The 18,568-nt window shown below is 44.8% G+C and overlaps 2 protein-coding genes across 2 annotated transcripts in view; both read right to left on the bottom strand.

Moving 5' to 3' along the window:
- Positions 1-2,686: 2,686 nt before the first annotated feature.
- On the bottom strand, positions 2,687-6,728 carry LOC126536678 (Na(+)/dicarboxylate cotransporter 3-like). Its single transcript, XM_050183705.2, has 3 exons — positions 6,321-6,728; positions 4,994-5,112; positions 2,687-4,229 (listed from the first exon to the last, which is right to left on the bottom strand). Exons 1-3 carry the CDS (start codon positions 6,531-6,533, stop codon positions 2,837-2,839), a joined length of 1,725 nt encoding a protein of 574 aa, XP_050039662.1. The 5' UTR covers positions 6,534-6,728; the 3' UTR covers positions 2,687-2,836.
- Positions 6,729-16,340: 9,612 nt separating this feature from the next.
- Positions 16,341-18,568, bottom strand: part of LOC126536677 (WD repeat-containing protein 17-like) — a 63,776-nt gene continuing 61,548 nt past the window's right edge. The window contains exon 26 of the mRNA XM_050183704.3: positions 16,341-16,515. Coding sequence (XP_050039661.2) covers positions 16,396-16,515 — 120 coding nt within the window. The 3' untranslated portion in view covers positions 16,341-16,395. The remainder of the gene's footprint in view (positions 16,516-18,568) is intronic.

Below are 18,568 nucleotides of genomic sequence, written 5' to 3'. Positions count from 1 at the left end.
GAAGAAGAAGAAGAAGAAGAAGAAGAAGAAGAAGAAGAAGAAGATGATGATGATGATGATGATGATGATGATGATGATGATGATGCCTCTCAATTAATGGCACAAACCCACTATGGGGGACAGTCCATGAATCGGGTGGTAATATGACTAAAAAATAAAATAAACTAGTTAACAAATAAATAAGCCACACAGAAAAAGCAAAATAAATCAATAATACAAGATGAGAAATAAACTGCTAATGAATGAGAGAAAGTAGTGATTAATATGATAGTCAGCCTTGCCCTGATAGGAGTAGCAACAAAAACTTATTACTGAAATACATAAAGTAAAGGATATACTGAAACGTGAACAAGTTAAATTTTGAATGTTAATATTAATAAGATTTTAACTGTGAATTTGTGTTCTTATTTTTTGAATGTTCTAAATTGAAGTAGAAGTAAATCAATTATGGAAACTGCGAAATATTAATAAGGTAGTCTTTTTGTGTCACAGAAAACCACAAATGGCTAGGCAAACGTTCCTGTGGCTCTATCCTAATACCGCTGCTCCAAGGGAGAGTATAACAGTACTGCTTAAAGGCAGTCCTAGATTTCGAAGCGGAACTTCTAGACATCGTTTTCAATGAGGAGAAAGCCGCCGACACGACAATAAGAAAAATGATTCTTGGATTTTGGCTCATTGCAGAGGCAGCATAAAGGGGATACCGCCAGACCACATCTGTGCAAGTAAAAATTAAGTGTTGGATTACGGCAATGCAACCTTGTAAATGATACTTCGAATTGCCGGTTAGGACACCATTGTTGGTTCCAAGAATAACTTAGGTACATAAAATCTGTAGGTTTTGCTAATGACAGGGCTTTGTTGTCTTCAGTTAAAGAAGATTGCCTATATCTGGCTGCAGTCATGTGCGCAGTTGCCGGCAGCACAGATATCACCGCACCTGTTAAAGAAACTCGTGCTAAAGAATCGGCTATTTCATTGATATTAATGTCTCGGTGGCCTGGGACCCATACTAAATGAACTAAACTTAAGCGGGGCGGAGCTAATGTATAAAACGTGTTCAATGCTGTCGAATCTGTAGATGCATTAAGCGCGCTGCATACAGATAATCTGTGACGATAATAAATTTGTAGTATAATTTTGTAGTATATTTTGTAGTAATAGCTTTTGTACGTCATTGAGGAACAAGGACCACCACCTTTTCGTCATCCTCTCGGTGAGCGGACACCTGATTAAGTGTCAAAAGAGACAAAAATGCGAAGACTGTGCGATGTAAAAAAAAAAAAAAAAATCCACCGCACATTTTGCAATCGGTCAAATAAATGCTTTACAACTAACGGCGAAGCGTACAATCTTATCATTTTCATCCTATGCAAACCGTAATCTCATGGAATGTGTATGTTTATCCACCACAAAGGTTGCAACTTTTCTGTGACGGAATTTTCACGTTTATGCGCGGCGTCGTTTACACGCTGTGCCGAAATGCAAACTCAAATTCAGGCGAATGCACAGTGAGAGACGTATATGCGCTTCAGTGTTTCTACTTAATTATGGCACAGAGGTACTACTTTGCAGTAGTTTCACGTTTTAATACCCCGTTTACTAACATACCCGCTTTGTTCCAGCAGAACCTCAGAACGCGTCGTCTAGCAATGTGTCGATTTTGTTGCAACGAAACGGTGGCGATATCTATCGCCTCAGCGGTGGGGGGGCACACCTTTCAGCCAAGCGGCAATATCGCGATAGTAATATTATAGAGTGCACACTGTTCAACCTTCGTCTAACAATTAAAGCTCATTCTCGGAAGGGAAAATAAGTAACACTGCATTTTGCATTTCCATTTTGTGTATGGAAATGCAAAACATGGAGCTATACTTTTAAAGAACACATGCTTCTGCTCAAACACATATCCGTATTTCTCGCTCGAAAAACAGATGTATCGCGCCGCAACACAGTTCGAAATTGTTTTTACCTACACACGACTCGTGTCATGAAGGCTGCTCCGGCAACAAGCTAGCTATGCATGCCCCCATCGTATGCTCACAGGTCATCGATATATGCTCCGTCTGAATTTAATGTACACAAACCGCCAGCGGGCACAGTCGGTTCTTTTCAAAACGCATATAACAGCATATTGGTTCCTAGATTTGCGCGACTTGTACGTGTCCTGTTCATTCGATGCCATGTTGTTCCATATATAGCGCGCTAATTGTAATATGTACAAGTTGACCTTCCGTATATCGCCAACGGTGAGGTCTTTGAGAACGTGTAACGGTAGCCTGCACTGCTGCCAGGTGTGTCTGGTGTAGCAACTTGCTGAGGTGCTGCAGGCACAATCGGTGACCTCTTCTCGCCGTGCATACACCATCAGTGCAGTGTTGTAAGGTCATTAAAGACGAATACGAAAGGGAACAGACCACAGACAGGGTGAGTCCTTACGCCTTTGTTCTTGTCAGTGCACTGATAGCACATTCCTCGTATATACAGGAGCGCTGTGCCGAAGTCGCGCCACTGAGCAACGAAGGGTGAGCTGAACGTCACGCGGGTCCTAAATATATACAAAAACTGCTGCAGGCAGTACTCCTCTGGATGCAGGAGCTTCGCGCGCGAAAGAAACACACAGGGAGCAGGCGCGTGAAACTCGCAGCAGCAGACACACGTGACAACTCACATGAACACCGAGAAAGAAAGAAAATAAACGCAGCGTATGCTATTTACAGTGGATAATCAGTCCCAAACATAGAAATAATATGAAAAAACGACCGTTATCGCGAAAACACGGAGGAAGGTGGAAACAAAGACGAGCCCATGTGTTGAGAGCACACGCGCGTCGGACCTAGACCTCCGGCGCCGTCTGGTTCCGCTTGGTAAGCGGCCCGATGGCCTCCTTGAGATAGAGGTAGTCCCAGCACCACGTATTGTACGCCAGCAGCACGATCAGCGCGCAGCCGATCTTCATGGCGATGCCTGGCAGGACGAACTCGTTCTCGAGAAGGTCTCCGTAGTCGGTGACGTACTCGCTCACGGGCGTCGCAGTGGATGCCATGAAGCCGAAGTAGCAGCTGAAGGTGAACGGCATGAGCAGGTACAGCGGGTGCACCTTGAGCGCGTCTGAAATGTGGCAGATGAGCGGTGCGAAGATCACGATGTTGTTCAGCGAGTTGTTGATCTCGGCCAGCAGCAGGGCGACGAACGCGACCAGCAGCTGCAGGTGGAAGGCCGACGTGATCGCGTGGTGCGGCAGCAGCCAGTCGAAGGACTGCTGCAGGTTGTAGTGCGCGGTGAGCTTGGCCACGCACACACCGGCGCCCATGGTGATGACGAAGGCCCACGAGATCTTCATGACGGCGTGTTGCGCCGTCTCGCCGTGGAAGCGACGTCGCGACCGGCCGCGCCCATAGTAGTAGAGACTGGGCACCGCGTGCAGGACAAAAGCCAAGAAGAAGATGCACGCCGTCTCGTTAAAGGTGGACTCCGCAGCCTCGATATTCAGCGCTTCGGCGTAGTGGTGCGAGCCGACGATGGCCGCGGCCATGCAAAGGAAGGTGATGATGGTAGCCATCTCGGTGAAGCTGACTGCTCCCAGCTCGGCAAAGTGCCGGTAGATGATGTCCTCGAAGGCCCGCTTGGAGATGTGGTCACTGGACACCACGTCGCTCGCGTAGCACACGGACAGCACGAACCACAGCAGGAACGAGCAGAGCACCGTCAGGGGCAGGTGGCACTGAACCCACTGGTAGATGGTGATGCGGCGGTAGTTGTACATCTGCTCCAGGAAGGCCTTGACGAACAGGTTGCCGCCGCAGCCGACCACGGAGCCCATGCTTCCCAGCACGGCGGAGTACGATATGCCGATGAGCAGGCCCTTCTTGACGGTGAAGAACTCGCTCAGGATGCGTATCACGTCCGGCATGACGACGCCGCCTTCGATGAGGTAGCGGGCCTCCATGATGGGCGTGCCGATGCCCGCAGTGCGGCGGACGTAGCGCGTGCGCAGCTCGAGCAGGTGGAATAGCCGGTTGTCCTGGATGTGCTGCAACGCCTCCATGGCGATGGGCAGCACGATGGCCGCGGTGCGCACGGCATTGGTCCACATCGAAACCAGTATGGTGGTGATGACGAAGCCGCCGATGATGAAGCCCGACTTGCCGCCGAACACCAGCAGCGACGTCAGGATGACTCGTTTGTGCAGGTTCGTCGCTTCGACTCCGTGCACGATGAGGGCGTACCTGAAAGGAGAGGGGCCGGTGTTAATTGCCTGTGTGTGTGTGTGTGTAAACTTGCTTACAAAACGCCCTTTGAATAAATGGCGGAACTGGGAATATAGTTCATCGCCTTTCCCCCTGTAGACTGAGACCTCTCAGCTTTGCAATAATTTCAGTTAGGAAAAAAAAAAAAAGAAAGCAGGAAGAACCCCATACGAGCCCATAAACATTGCGTACGTGATACACAGAAACTTGCAGATGAAACTTTTATTATACTCTGGTTATATTTAACTTTGTTATTACAGGTCTTGTGAAAGGCGCTCAAACAATTATTTTCTTGTTGACACAACTCAACTTACTGTAAAAGGGGACCAACTTGAACATAACGTATCGATAGCAACGCCACGTATTTCTTGCTGAATTATGTAAAGCTGAATATTCTTATTTACTAAGAAAACAAAATTAAGGAGTTGGTTTTAGTAAGTTGCGTAAATCATATTCTGCAACATGTTTTTGGACAGCAATTACTCTAATCACGTCTGCCAACTTTTTCAATTACACATGTGTGATCTTGTGGGGCAAAACACAAAGCGGCAAGAGAACATAACTTGCGTGTTGAGCCCTTGTAGACGCCAGTACTTTCAATATCAGCATTACAAAACTTCCTCGGAGAAGAGGCTACAAGAGCGCAGTCATATAGACTGAAGCAGCGTATATGATAGGAACGTGGCTGAGGGTGCTGAACGAAGTAAATGTGATCCAATTCACAGAAGACAAGCGGTGCGTACCCGACATACAGCAGCATCGTTTCGGAGGTGTAATACTCCAGAAGCTCGGAAGTTGAGTAATTGAGAAACGCTGGGGCCAGAATTATCGGGAGGAACGACACGATGGCTGGTGGGATGGACTGTGGCAAAAGAAAAGAAAAAAAATAATTAGAAGAAGCAAGCTTATGATGCTCTTGGGCCGGACAACTTTCCGAAGTTCGGCTTGTATAGAAGTTTTTCTTGCCTTACTGTCCGTGAATAAGCTACCTGCACATCGATTTGCAGCGCCCTCAGTAGTACCTCTTATGCTAGCACAACCCGACTATCTGACTTGCTACTGCAGCTAGATTGCAGACTTCTCGCACCAGGCGCTGACCAATCGTCATGGTGAACATGCTATAGCGAACATATTAAGGAAAACGGCGGGCGATGAAGATTGGCTACGATTACTTTTGTTACATGTCGTTGAGACAGCGCTGTTGTACGCGAACGATTGAAATCCCAGCAATTCACACAGGAAAGCAAATAAAATATTTTCCATCGCATGCGTAATTCACAATTTTATGCGGAACAAAATGTAGTGCCGCCATTGGTCTCCGGACTTTTGCTCGCGGGTGTACATTTACGACCGCGAAGGATACCTTCCTGCGTGAAAAGCATGTGATCCCTATGGCTTTGGACTCGTATTCACAAAATTTCAGGCACGTAACTGCTTTCCACACTTAGTCATTGCAGAGTCGGATGCAGCGTTAACATGGCGATCGCTATCATGACTGACTGATACTCAAACGCTGGCTATAGTGACAACGCTCTCACGCAAGAGAGAAAGAAAATGAACTTTAATTACAAGGATAGCTTAGTGGGTCTAAGCAGGAGTGATGATCAGTGGTGAGGATCATGAACGAAATAAATAAAAGTACACACTCGTAACCTGCTGGTCAAGTCATCGGCACGAAATTCCATAGATGCGTAAAAATTAGCGCGCACACGTAAACAGGGAGTCAGGCATACACGACACGACAGCACTGTTTTTCGTGCCTCAGAGATGCACCAACAAGCACAAGTGTTTAACCCATTAAAGTTTGTAGTTTGCAGGGTATCCGCATACCGACAATATCAGTTTGCAGGGTATCTTTCATGCATCTAATGAGGTAACGCCACGTCACTTGCGTTTCTGTCTAACTATCGCGAGACCGGGAGAAATGCTTGTTAATGTATGGTCCCCCGACGGCCATTTACACTGCTGTACAGTGAGTCGTTTCTCGCAGTTCCAGCATTTGGGTTACTATGAAACCGGTGCGTGTGCCGTAACCTTCGATTCGGCAGATGCGATGCTATGGGCGTGTACCTGGAATAGCCAGAGCAAGACTACGTAGAGGACGATGAAAGCGCAGTGGCTGTCGGCCGAGCGTTGCCACAGCAGCGGCGTCAGGCAGACCGGGATGAAGTACATGGCGAAGGCGCGCACGTAGAAGCCGATGGTCATGAAGCGGTCGGGCAGTCTGTGCCGCACCAGGTCCGTCAACGAGAGGTCCTCCGGACTCGCAATGTGCTCTATCATGGTTCTGCTTCTCGGCCGTCACTGAAGTTCCCCGACTCGTGAATCTCGGAAGGATGTTGCACCTGCGTGAGCGTGGGACACATGCGCGTCAGCTATTACAGCAAAGCTGTTCAGAGCGCGTTGTAACGCTTTTCGTGCGGCGCGACTCCCGTGATGAAAGGCCAAAGTGTCGTGCGGAGGCGTGGTCGGTACCGAATGTCAGTCAAACAGCCCGAAACGCAGCCTGCTTCGAAGCTGCCGTATGCGACCAGAACGTGAGAACGCGCACCTATTGCACAGTTGCCACACGGCGCACTTTCAATCGTGATCGAGCTCGATCGGCATTGAATTTCTCGGTCGCGACTGGCCCATTTACGCAAGCTGTGGGAGGGAGCCAATCGCGGTCAAGGATTTCGATCCGGATTGGGCTCGATCGCAATCGAAAGTGGCCATGTGACGTCGTGTAAGCGTGTAAGGTCGGGTACACAGCCCTACCAGGCCGTCGGAATGCGCAACCAGACTCCGGCGTCGGTTAAACTTGCGCAGCATGCATTGTACCTCGCCTAGCTCGCCCTGCTTACTCGCCCCAGCTTCTGTACTTCTACGATTCACTGTACGTACATAACAGAGAATGCAGAAGTACTGCTCGGACATTGTGAGGAACTTGAAAAGCCTTGAAAATAAAGTAAAGCGTTAGCGAAGTCTTGGGTAGATTTCAGAGAGTGTAAGGACAGACCACTAGAACTTCCGAAAAGTGGGACAACTCCCTCATGCAGCTTCACTGCCTTTGATGTACAAGTTGCTCGGATTGGCGTACATCTGCGAATTTATGAAGGTATAAAGGTTGTTCGTGTGTGTAGTTTTACCAAAGAAGCTAGCAAACTACTAAATAAACGAGCAAGAAACGACGATCAAACAGTAATCCGAGCAAGTATCTGACACTTGGCAATCAGAATAAACATCTCGAAGCTTCTATAGCGGCGTCAGATCATTGTGAAACTGCATATCAATCCGAGAAGTCATTTTTTTGTCGAGGAATGCTTACACTCATGCAGCTGTGTTCGTAAGAGGATGCTTTAGCTTGGGGAAAACGACATATTCTCTATTTTAAAAAGGTGCAATACTTCAAAAATACTCTCATTACATGACAACTGAACAAATTTGCATGCAATATTTTACTTTAAAAAAGAAGGGTCCAGTTATAACTAGTATAAAAGCAGAATCCGTGCAAATATCCCCCCCCCCCCCCCCCCAAAAAAAAATTATGAGGTTTTACGTGCCAAAACCACTTTCTGATTATGAGGCACGCCGTAGTGGAGGACTACGGAAATTTCGACCACCTGAGATTCTTTATTGTTCACTTAAATCTAATAAGTACACGGGTGTTTTGGCATTTCACCTCCATCGAAATGCGGCCGCCGTGGCTGGAATTCGAGCCCGCGACCTCGTGCTCAGCAGCCCAACGCCATAGCCACTTAGCAACCACGGAGGGTTGCAAATATTCCACAAAATTGACGAAAATTCTAAATATCCATAAAAGTGCGTAACCTAACACTACCTAACACTATCTAACTTAACCTAACCTAACCTAGTACCATAATAACTCCGTCACACACAAAAATAATAATATATCGCAGTTCTTAAAACATCACTGCTGTTATAAGTGATGTAGAGGTCTTTATTGGTTTCTGCGTTCGCACAAATCTAGATTTCTGTGTGTGGAGAGAGAAAGCGAATGGAGGCCAAGCGCTGTCGAATGCCACTGAGGACAAAAGACGTCGACGTTGACGAAGGTTCGCGCTAACTTTTTTCTTGCCGACCTACGAGAATCCGCAGCATATGAAACGGAGGTGTTCGATAGCTCACCTCACAGTGATAATGCCTCGTGTGTGCTGCCGTGATAGTCGTAGAAACCAAACGTAGAACTTGGGCATTAGCCGTCAATTAGGAGCGTCCTCGGCTGTAGCAGCGTGCCGTGTCTCGCGCCTTGAGCTGCGCGTTCTTCTTCTTCTTCTTTTACTCGTTTGCTACTGTCTGAAATGCTTTACGCTAGTGATGACAATGATGATTCCAGAGATTGGCTCATACCCACAGACCACAAAGAGACTTCGGCCGAGAGCCACCAGAAATGAGTACTGGTGTAATATGAATGTTGAATGTCAAAGCCAGAGTATATTATCATAATTATTTAGGTTTTTATTTTACGTTTCTAAGGTAAACCGCAATATTATAGTATGTGCACTTCTTATTCTTGTTTGTTGATGTATACAGAATGTCCCAACTATTATGCACCAATATTTAAAAATATGCAAATCCCACCTAGCTGGGCAGAACCACGGTAATGTTGTTTGAATTCCACCTACTTACATAACTAGTCTTCGATTCCGATTACACACCTCAGTCGTATATAGCATGCATGCTCGAGGGGGAAACAATCTGTAATAAAGAGTAACTGCCACTTAGACGCCACTTTTGCCACCAGTAAAAAAAAATTCGCCGATAAATTACGATGCTCCCTAATGCGAAATTTGAGCGCAGCTGAATACGTGTTTTCATTTCATGATATATTGGCTGGCGCTGACAATCTGTCTCGTGTGGCACGTTGCAAACGGAGCGAAGTGTGGTGCGATTGCCTCGCCAATCACGACACGTAGGCACGATTCACAGCAGCCGCCACAGACAAACTCCGCTCATGCAGCGCTTTGTTTCCATACAGACGACGCGCACTACTCTGACGCCATCTCGTAGCCATCGTCCCCGCAAAGCCCGTTGTGCGCTGTGCTACGCTTTTCTCACGCTTTCGCCATACCCTCCTCCTCCGCCTTCCGCCTCATGGTTCCGCTGCAGCCTCCTCTTGCACTTTCCTCCTCGCGCTCTCTTCGCTATCCCCGTCTTTCATCTTCCGCTGTCGCTCCGCCTTCCCTCTCATCTTACACTGTGTTAGTTCGCTCGGTTACGAGGTAGGACGCCGAAGCCGACACTCGCCGCAGGAACGGGCGCCTAAAATCTGCGCTTCTAAAATAAGTGCGACCTACGCATATAGCTTAATGAGATTCGGCCCTTCACGTTAAACATGTTTGTTTCAAAAGCTAGAAGAAATTATGTACCTTTAAGGATTTGTTTCTGATTCGCTTTCTTTTTAGAAAATGCCGCCCGATGTACTTCATGAATAACAGCATCGCAACGTTTCAATAAGAAATAAACAGCATTCATGAAAAATTTGCAAGGCTGTTTTGGTATGAAACGAGCAATGCATAACAAAAGTGAATACAATTTGGTAGCCTGTATATATTTTTAGGGCGTCGGGGTAGAGGGGGGAAGGATCTTTAGTTGTTAGTAAGAACACTAAGGCGCCTCACCAATCGTGCTTTCGAATATTAATTTCATCGTTCTGTACGACGCCTATAGACACTTGTCTGAAGAGAATATAAATAATACAGGCCTTATAAATATAGAAAGAAGGGAAATTATTAAAGGCAGTGACGTAAGCCAGGTTCGCGCCCGTTTGACTGCTGAGCAGAGAAAATATAACAGATATGAAGACAAAAAGCGGAGGCAAAAACGTAAATGAATGCACGAGTGTACTCGTGCATTCCCCCCCCCCCCCCCCCCCCTCCCGTGAGAAGGGGTCGCACAATCCATTTGTCTTGTATATTCGGCAGCAGTGCCCCCAATAGCTGTCCGCGTAGATGACCATCGAGGCCAAGGTCCTCAATTATTTTGTACCGCGAGTAGTCAGTCGTACCACTGAAGCCGAGGCTATAGAACAGAGCGAAGCTCTTTGGCCTTCAAAAAAAGTGAAGTGACAGGTGGGGTATTTCGTACAGCCGCTTCGCCACGACAAGACCAGCCCGCGGCACTGTCTGTCCTAAATGAAAAGGCATTTGTGAACGCTAACACGGTGACAATAGGGGAGAGCTTTAGGTGGTAGTACAACTAACAGGATAGGTTAACAAGAAGCTGTAGCTCGGGGGCAGCTGCGATCTCTCTATTCGACCCGCAGAAATGCTTTCATGAGACAATCATCATCCTTTTCCTCCTCCTCATCATCAGCCCATTTTATGTCCACTGCAGGACGAAAGCCTCACCCTGTGATCTCCAATTACCCCTGTTCTGCGCCAACCGATTCGAATTAGCGCCCGCGAATTACCTGATTTCATCGCCCCACCTAGTTTTCTGCCGTCTTCGAGTGCGCTTACCTTCTCTTGGTATGCATTCTGTAACCCTAATGGTCCAACGGTTATCGAACCTGCGCATTACATGACCTGCCCAGCTCCATTTTTTTTCTCTTATTGTCAATCAGAATATCGGCTATACCCGTTTGCTCTCTGATCAAAACCGCTCTCTTTGTCTCTTAACGTTATGCCTAGCATTCTTCGCTCCATCGTTCTTTGCGCGGTCCTTAACTTGTTCTCAGGCTTCTTTGTCAGTCTCCAAGTTTCTGCCCATATGTCAGCACCGGTAAAATTCACTGATTGTACACCTTCCTTTTCAATGATAATGATAAGCTTCCAGTCGGGAGCTGACAATGTCTGCCATATGCGCTCCAACCAATTTTTATTCTCCTGTGAATTTCCTTCTCATGATCAGAGTTCCCTGCGATTAATTGACCTAGGTAAACATACTCCTTTTCAGACTCTAGAGGCTGACTGGCAATCCCGAACTCTTGTTCCCTTGCCCGGCTATTGATCATTATCTTTGTCTTCTCCATATTAATCGTTAACCTCACTCTTACATCTGTTGAGGGCCTCAGTCACTTGTTGTAACTCGTCTGCAGTGTTGCTAAATAGAACAATGTCATTTGCAAACCAAATGTTGCTGAGATGTTCGCCGTCGATCCTTACTCCTAAGCCTTCTCAGTTTAATAGCTTCAATACTCCTTCCAAGCACGCAGTGAATAGCATTGGAGGGATTGTGTCTCCTTGTCTGACCCCTTTTTTTATACGTATCTTTCTGCTGTTCTTATGTAAAATTAAGGTAGCTGTGTAATCTCAATAGATATTTTCCAATATATTTACGTAAGTGGTCTGTTACGCAATTGATTACGTAATGCCTCTATGACTGCTGGCATCTCTACTGAATCAAATGCCTTTTCGTAATCTATGAAAACCATATAGAGAGGCTGATTGTACTCTGCGGATTTCTCGATTACCTGATTGACGACATGGATGTGACCCATTGTAGAGCATTCGTTCCTGAAACATGCCTGCTTTCTTGGGTGACTAAAGGCAAGTGTTTCCTTTATTCTATTGCAAATTATCTTGGTGAATATTTTATAAAATACTGGGAGTAAACTAATGAGCCTATTTTTTCAATTCTTTAACGTCTACATTTTTGTGGATTAGCATAATGTTTGCATTCTTCCAGTTTTCTAGGACCCTTGAAGTCGATATACACTTCGTATGGAGAGCCGCTAGTTTTTCAAGCATTATGTCTCCTCCATCTTTGATTAAATCGGCTGTTATTCCATTTTCTCCTGCTGCTTTTCCCCGTATCATGCCTCCCAAGGCCCTTCTGACCTCATCGCTAGTTATAGGAGCAGTCTCTGCAACGTGTTCATTACTGCTTCGAATGGAGGTACCGTGGCTTCTCTGGGTACTGTACAGGTCGGTATAGAATTCTTCTACTGCTTTTCTATATCTTCTAGATTGCTGATGATGTTACCCTGCTTATCTTTCAGTGCATGCATCTTGGTTTGTCCTATGCCAAGTTTCTTTCTCACCGGTTTCAGGCTGCGTCCCTTTTCTTACGGCTTCTTCAGCCTTTTCCACGTTATAGCTTTGAGTATCCCTTATTTTTAATTTGTTTATCAGTTTTGAGAGTTCCGCGAATTCTATCCTTTCTCTTAAGTTGGACACTTTCATTTTTGTCGTTTCTTTATTAGGTCTTTTGTTACTTGGGAGAGCTTGCCAACTGGCTGCCTTGGTGCCTTGCCTCCCACTTCAATAGCTGCCTCTGAAGCCAGCATAGTTACGTTTGCATTCATTACCTCTGTGTCATCCTCATGTAAGGCTGCATATTCGTTTGCAAGTACCAGGCTGAATTTGTCTGCTTTTACCCTTACTGCCTCTAGGTTGACCTATTTCTTCTTGACCAATATTACTGTTTCTCTCTTTAAATTTAGGTTAATCCTAGCGCTCACTAACCTATGATCACTGCACTTTACCCTACCTGACACTTCTACATCCTGCACTATGCTGGGATCGGCAGAAAGTATGAAATTGATTTCATTCCTTGTTTCACCATTAGGGCTTTTCCAGGTCTACTTTCGGTTGCTACGCTTCCTGAAAAAGGTGTTCATTATTCGCAGCTTATTCATTTCTGCGAATTGTATTAGCACCTCTCTTCTAGCCTTCGTAGAATCGACGCCGTAGTTGCCAATTGCTTGTTCACCAGCCTGCTTTTTCCTCACTTTTGCATTGAAGCCGCCCATTACTACAGTATACTGAGTTTGCACTTTTGTCATCGCTAATTCAACATCTTCATAAAACTGATCTACTTCATCAGCATCGCGACTGGATGTTGGAGCGTAGGCTTGTACTACCTTTAATCGATACCTCTTGTTAAGTTTGATTGCGACTATTGCTACCCTCTCATTAATGTTGCAGAATTCGTCAATTTTGCCCGATGTCCTTATGGACCCCGTGTTGCTTCTTATCTGGGAGACTACTATAGCAGAGGACATCGCCATTAGTCAGGACTGTATAAGCCTCACTAGTTCTTTTAATCTCACCAAGGCCGGTGATATCCCAAACAATGTCGGATAGTTCTTCAAAGAGTTCTGCTAAGCTAGCTTCACTCAAGAGAGTTCAGGACTTATACGTTGTCAAGGTCAGTTTCCATTGGCGGCCTGTCCAGGTCCAGAGATTCTTAGCACCTTCTGCTGCGTTTCAGGTCTGATCGCCTCCTTGGTCAGGTGCTCCGCAGCTGCTGGGGACTGAGGGCCATTGGTTGATGGAATGAGTCATTTGGGAGGGAGAGGCCGAATACTGCACCAGGAAGACCAATTCCTGTTCTGGTGAGGGAGTGCCTTTTGTTGAAACTTAGTGGGTCTTCCTAATTTGGTTGTAGCTGGCTTAGTACAGCCCCACTCGCTATCGGCAGCTTTTGCTGATGTCACGCGCCACTCGAAGCTTGGAGATGTAGTGCACTGGAGGAGGTGAAATTCTTGCTCACCTTCGTCAAATTAAATAAAAAAGGTTTTCATACGACGATTCGAAGTTCCGACTATGACAACCGAGCATCCGACATAACTCAGTCAGATAATCGGCGGCGAGGCTACCTTATCGCGGAAAAGTCCAGCCCTGAGGGCCTTACATGCCTAAGAGATCCCTTGATTTATCCGCCATCGAGTTCCCGAGAACGCAAACGGAAATACGAAATAACGAATAAGTGCAAATGTCGACGAAAGGTACGGTCATAAATACGACTGTTCTGACGTGATGAAAATCTGTGTTTACTTTACAAGTGGCATCGCTACGTCCTTAAGAATCACCAGACCGATTTGAATTAGACTTAGTGCATTTGGGGGAGAAAGGTACATTTTAGCAACGAAAAATCATAATTTGTATTTAGGACCTGCAATTTTTGGCAAAAACTGCCGAAAATAGGTAAGCCCTGAAACAGTATATGATATATCCTCTTAAGCTGGCAAATTGATATACGACTTTCCAGTTTACGTGAAATTGGTAAAATGTTTAGGTTCTTGCAAAAGTTCTCACAAATTAGGGGTATAATTCAGAGCAGTGGATAATACAACAACCTTATCCGCTTTAGAGGGCATTATTAGTTGCAGTTTACAGAATTGCGGTTTAGTTTTTCGTTGCTCAGTTAGTTGTAAGACCGATACTCGACTTTTAAGAAATTGTGCACTTTTTAGGAATAAAGAGAAATTGAATGCATAAATGAAAATTGAATTGTACAAGCACAAGATCTTAAATTTTGTCTTTAAATGTAACAAGCGTCAAAATTGGTGCAGTGGTTGCCAAGAAAAACGATTTCTGCGTGCTCATGCATTTGCATAGCAGCTCTCGAGCTAAAGCTTCGGCTCAGGTGAGCTTCGTATGGCGTGCAAATAAGTAAAGTTGTGGGCCTACATACGTTCTCGACAAGGCGAGTGGCGCTTCCCCTTGAAGCCAAGTATTTTAACTCGGCTCTTTCCGCATGCCGCTTCAGGGCCCGAGTAATGGATGCATAAAACCACGGGTAATCATTGCTTTTCTTGTTTACAGTTCACCTATACCATGCTAAATTGTAGGGCCAGCGCAAGAACACCAAATACAAAACATCGGTATAGCGCCTATACGCCTACGTCGCTATAGTGCAGGACGTGGTCAAGCTGCATTGTTTTGTTGCTTTTGACACAGTAAAGTGGCCCTTTTTTGCTGCCAAAGGGCCCAGTGGTGAGAATACTACACGTGTAAAATCTGAAAAATATATCTCAATAATTTTTGTTCAATGTGCGAAACGAGAGGTTCGTGGTTTCTATAAATCTGCACTAGTGGGCATGGATTATTTAATGTTTAAAAAGCGACCGTCACTGATCCACACACACACACACAAAAAGCCTGCTTTATAGAAGTGAGGGAGAAACGCGTTGCGAGCAGAGAGATCCGCAGTACACGGTTTTGCACCGCTTCTTTGACTGAAGGTACGCAGCTCCCATGGAGTCACGCTGTTTGAAAGAAAACGCAAGAGGGAACTAGCACTGTTACGTGAACAGGACAATGGGCGAGGTGATGCAACTGGGGCGATGGCAGAAACGACGCTGCAGGGGTGTGGGCGACAGTGCGCAACGGCGTGTTCTTGCGTCATACCGCGACGTACTTGTAGCACGCCGACTCTCTAGCATTCAGTGGTGACCGAAACTACGTGCTCTATTGATCCCCGCCGCTGCTGTGGACGGAAACCACAGAAAGTTTCACATTAAACCCAGCACAAAGGTGCCCTTGAAAAATAAGCCCATATTCAAATTTAAAGGTAGCAGCAATGCAACCAACAGTGAAAACTGACGTTATCGTTGTTATATTTCAACACTAGGTTACGCGGAAGAACAAAACTTAGTGCAGCAACTTAGAGAGAATCGCGGCGCCAGATATCTTGTTAGAGAAGGTTTAACGACATTGCCCCCTCAGTTACCGTGCAAAGGGTTGCAATATATTCTCCGATTTATCTTATATTTAGACCTGGCGAAAAAAAAAAAGAAATACGCGAGATCAGTGCTAGTAACCCTTGTTTCAGGCAGCACCACGTAAATGTGACAATCCGCACTTTAAAGATGATCGCGATAAAATTTTTAAGCTGTCTAGTCAATGACATAGGAGTCGATTTCTTACCGCACATGAATTTCAACATCACAGACACACTTTGCCGATCTTTACCGATGTACCATCTTTACACACTTTACCGAAGTCACAGGTTCTCTAGTCAAAAGAAGAGGATGACAATCTCTATTATGCGCCTGCTTACGAACAGAGTGCGCAAACGAATCAAATGTTCCGGAGTGAAGACACGCTTCACTGTACATCTCCTTGAGCTCGATGTGCCCGTCTGCATTGAGAACATTGAAAACCGTGTCTGTGATCAAAACCGAGTTCTCTTTTGCAACGGTCTTTGTCAGGATCTACATGCAGTGTTGTCAAAACAAACTGGAACTTTATCGTTGTAGCAACACTTCGTTAAGCAAAATCAAACTTTGTTGCAAGCAGAGCAAACAGCAGAATCATATGAACTCTCGCCTATAGGCCACTGCCACTCGGAGTTAGAAAAACGTGCCACATGCTTATAGACAGGTGGTTCGTCGTTACGAAACTAAACATGAGAGTAGCATACTAAGTAACAATATTAGTTTAATTTTTTCAAACAACAATATGAGTGCAGAGAGTCAGAAAGGGACGATTCGATTGTACGCCCTTAATGGCGACAGGAGGTTGACCCTGGCCCACATGATGGCTTCGCTTAGCGATATGCTCGTTCCACCGTCGTCCAGGTAGTAGACAGGGCCCTGCAGGGAGATAAAATGAAGATAATAATATCATGAACAAGAGACAATTCAATACAGAGTTTCTGTTTACATTACAACCGCTCCTAAACGCTTTATAAGCATAAGCTGAAGCATACTAAACTCCCGCTCGAGACAAATTAAAATTTTTAATGTTTAAATGCAGATGAAACGCAGAAATGCTCAGAAAGCAGCCGCCGAACTGATCCGATAAAGTTGGTTGCATTTAGCAGAGGAAACAAAATTGTACCAAATATTGGATGCACAGTTCTAATTTAGTCTCAAATGTTCCTGAATTAGAAAAGTGGCGTGAAGTTCGCAACGCCATAATTCTGTAACCCAACTACTTGCCGGAAATAGATATTAGGATACTGCAAACTGTACTTCTTAGATTGCCCATAATCGACAAACACATTAGTTTGCAGCCCAATTGAAGTCGTTCGTTGTTTACGAGAGCTGTGCTTAAGAGGAAGCTTTAGCTCGGGTGCTCCTATCTAAATACATGTAAAAGGAGAATTCGTTTTTCTCGGCAACCACTGCACCAAATTTGACGGGGTTTGCTGCATTTAAAAGAAAAACTTAAAATCTAGTGACTGTTGGTTTCGAATTTTTGAGTTAGGTCGTAAATTTTTTATTAAAAATTGGCAAAAATTGAAAACTTTCAAAATACGAAACTATCAAGTTTACAACTCTGTAACTCAACCACTAAAAATGACAATACAATTCTGTGAATTGCATCTAATAGTACATCTAAAGCGGACAAAATTGATATGTTACACATGAATATAAAAAAATTTAATCATAGAGAAATACAACTTTTGCAAAACCGTTGTAACCAACGTAACAAATTCACGTAAGATGTAAAATGACATATTGAATTTGTCTGCTTTGAATGATCTAATGGATGCCGTTTACAGAACCGCGATATCAGTTCTTGATGCAGAGCTATGAATTTGTAAACTTCGTGCTTCTATTTTTTTCAAACGGTCAAATATTTGAAAATCGTTTTAAGAAAATTCAAGCCCTAAATCGAAATTCCACTTCCAACAGTCACTAGAATTTAACTTTTTCTTTTATATGCAACAAATTTCATCAATATCGGTCCAGGGGTTATCTCATAAAAACGTTTTTGCGTTTTTACATGTATTTGAATAGGCCGCGTCGGAGTTGGGCCCGAGCTAAAGCTTCCTCTTAAGTTCTATTCACAATTAGTGGTATAATTCAGAGCGGCTTATGATTCTTTTGTGCTTTGGTTGACCGAATTGATGCAGTTTACTTACTGGGACATCGTTTTTCTTTCTGAGTTACGGTTGAAAACTTGATGTTTTATACATATAAAAATATTCTACTTGTCGAAATGCTTGAAAAAAAAAATAGCGCTTAAAAATGAATTATCTGCTGGAGACAGAGTAACGTTTTCTTCTAAATGTGAGAGAGTGAAATTAAAGGTGGTTCAGTGAATGCAGAGTTAGAATCTTTTCATGTATATATAGAAGTTGTCGACTTAAAGCCAAGGCGCACACAAACATACACACACTCACATACATGAAGGAAGTGTAAAACTGCGCGAAAAAACGAGGACAAGCGGAAAGAACACACAAAACACCACGAGCGCAGTGTGTTCCTTCAGCCTGTCCTCGTTTTTTGGAGCAATTTTAACCTTCTTTCAAGTATGAACCAAGTAACAAGCAAGATCGTTCTACTAGCATGCACTAAAGTATACTGCGTGCAAATGAGAAAACGCGGGCGTTTTCAGTTTATTTACACTTTTGGTGTGTCAGTTTCAGCTACATACCAAATTTACATGCCTAATTTAGACAGGCTTTGCACATAACTGGAATGGGAACGTGCGCTTTCATTGAAAGACTAAAGTTCTTTACTATGAAGCGTTCGCCACTCGACGCCATGAAACTACAGACAACAAAGTTTCAAAATCATTTACAGACATACGTATGAAACTTGGGCAAACGAACGTGTGCGGGGAAATTCAAATAAGAAAATCGAAATCGGAAGGTTAAACGAGGTGAGGCATAACAGTATGTGCGCTTTATTAGAC

The sequence above is a fragment of the Dermacentor andersoni genome, chromosome 4, assembly GCF_023375885.2.
Source record: "Dermacentor andersoni chromosome 4, qqDerAnde1_hic_scaffold, whole genome shotgun sequence".
In the NCBI taxonomy this organism is placed as follows: domain Eukaryota; kingdom Metazoa; phylum Arthropoda; class Arachnida; order Ixodida; family Ixodidae; genus Dermacentor; species Dermacentor andersoni.
The sequence above is the reverse complement of the archived record's forward strand: the minus strand, read 5'-3'. Positions and strand labels throughout refer to the sequence as shown.

Coding starts and splice junctions, on each gene's coding strand:
- LOC126536678 (XM_050183705.2), bottom strand. CDS start 6,533: ATGATAGAGCACATTGCGAGTCCGGAGGACCTCTCGTTGACGGACCTG. Junction 5,113..6,320: donor TCTTGCTCTGGCTATTCCAG/GTACACGCCCAT, acceptor CTTTTGCCACAG/TCCATCCCACCAGCCATCGT. Junction 4,230..4,993: donor ACGATGCTGCTGTATGTCGG/GTACGCACCGCT, acceptor CTCTCCTTTCAG/GTACGCCCTCATCGTGCACG.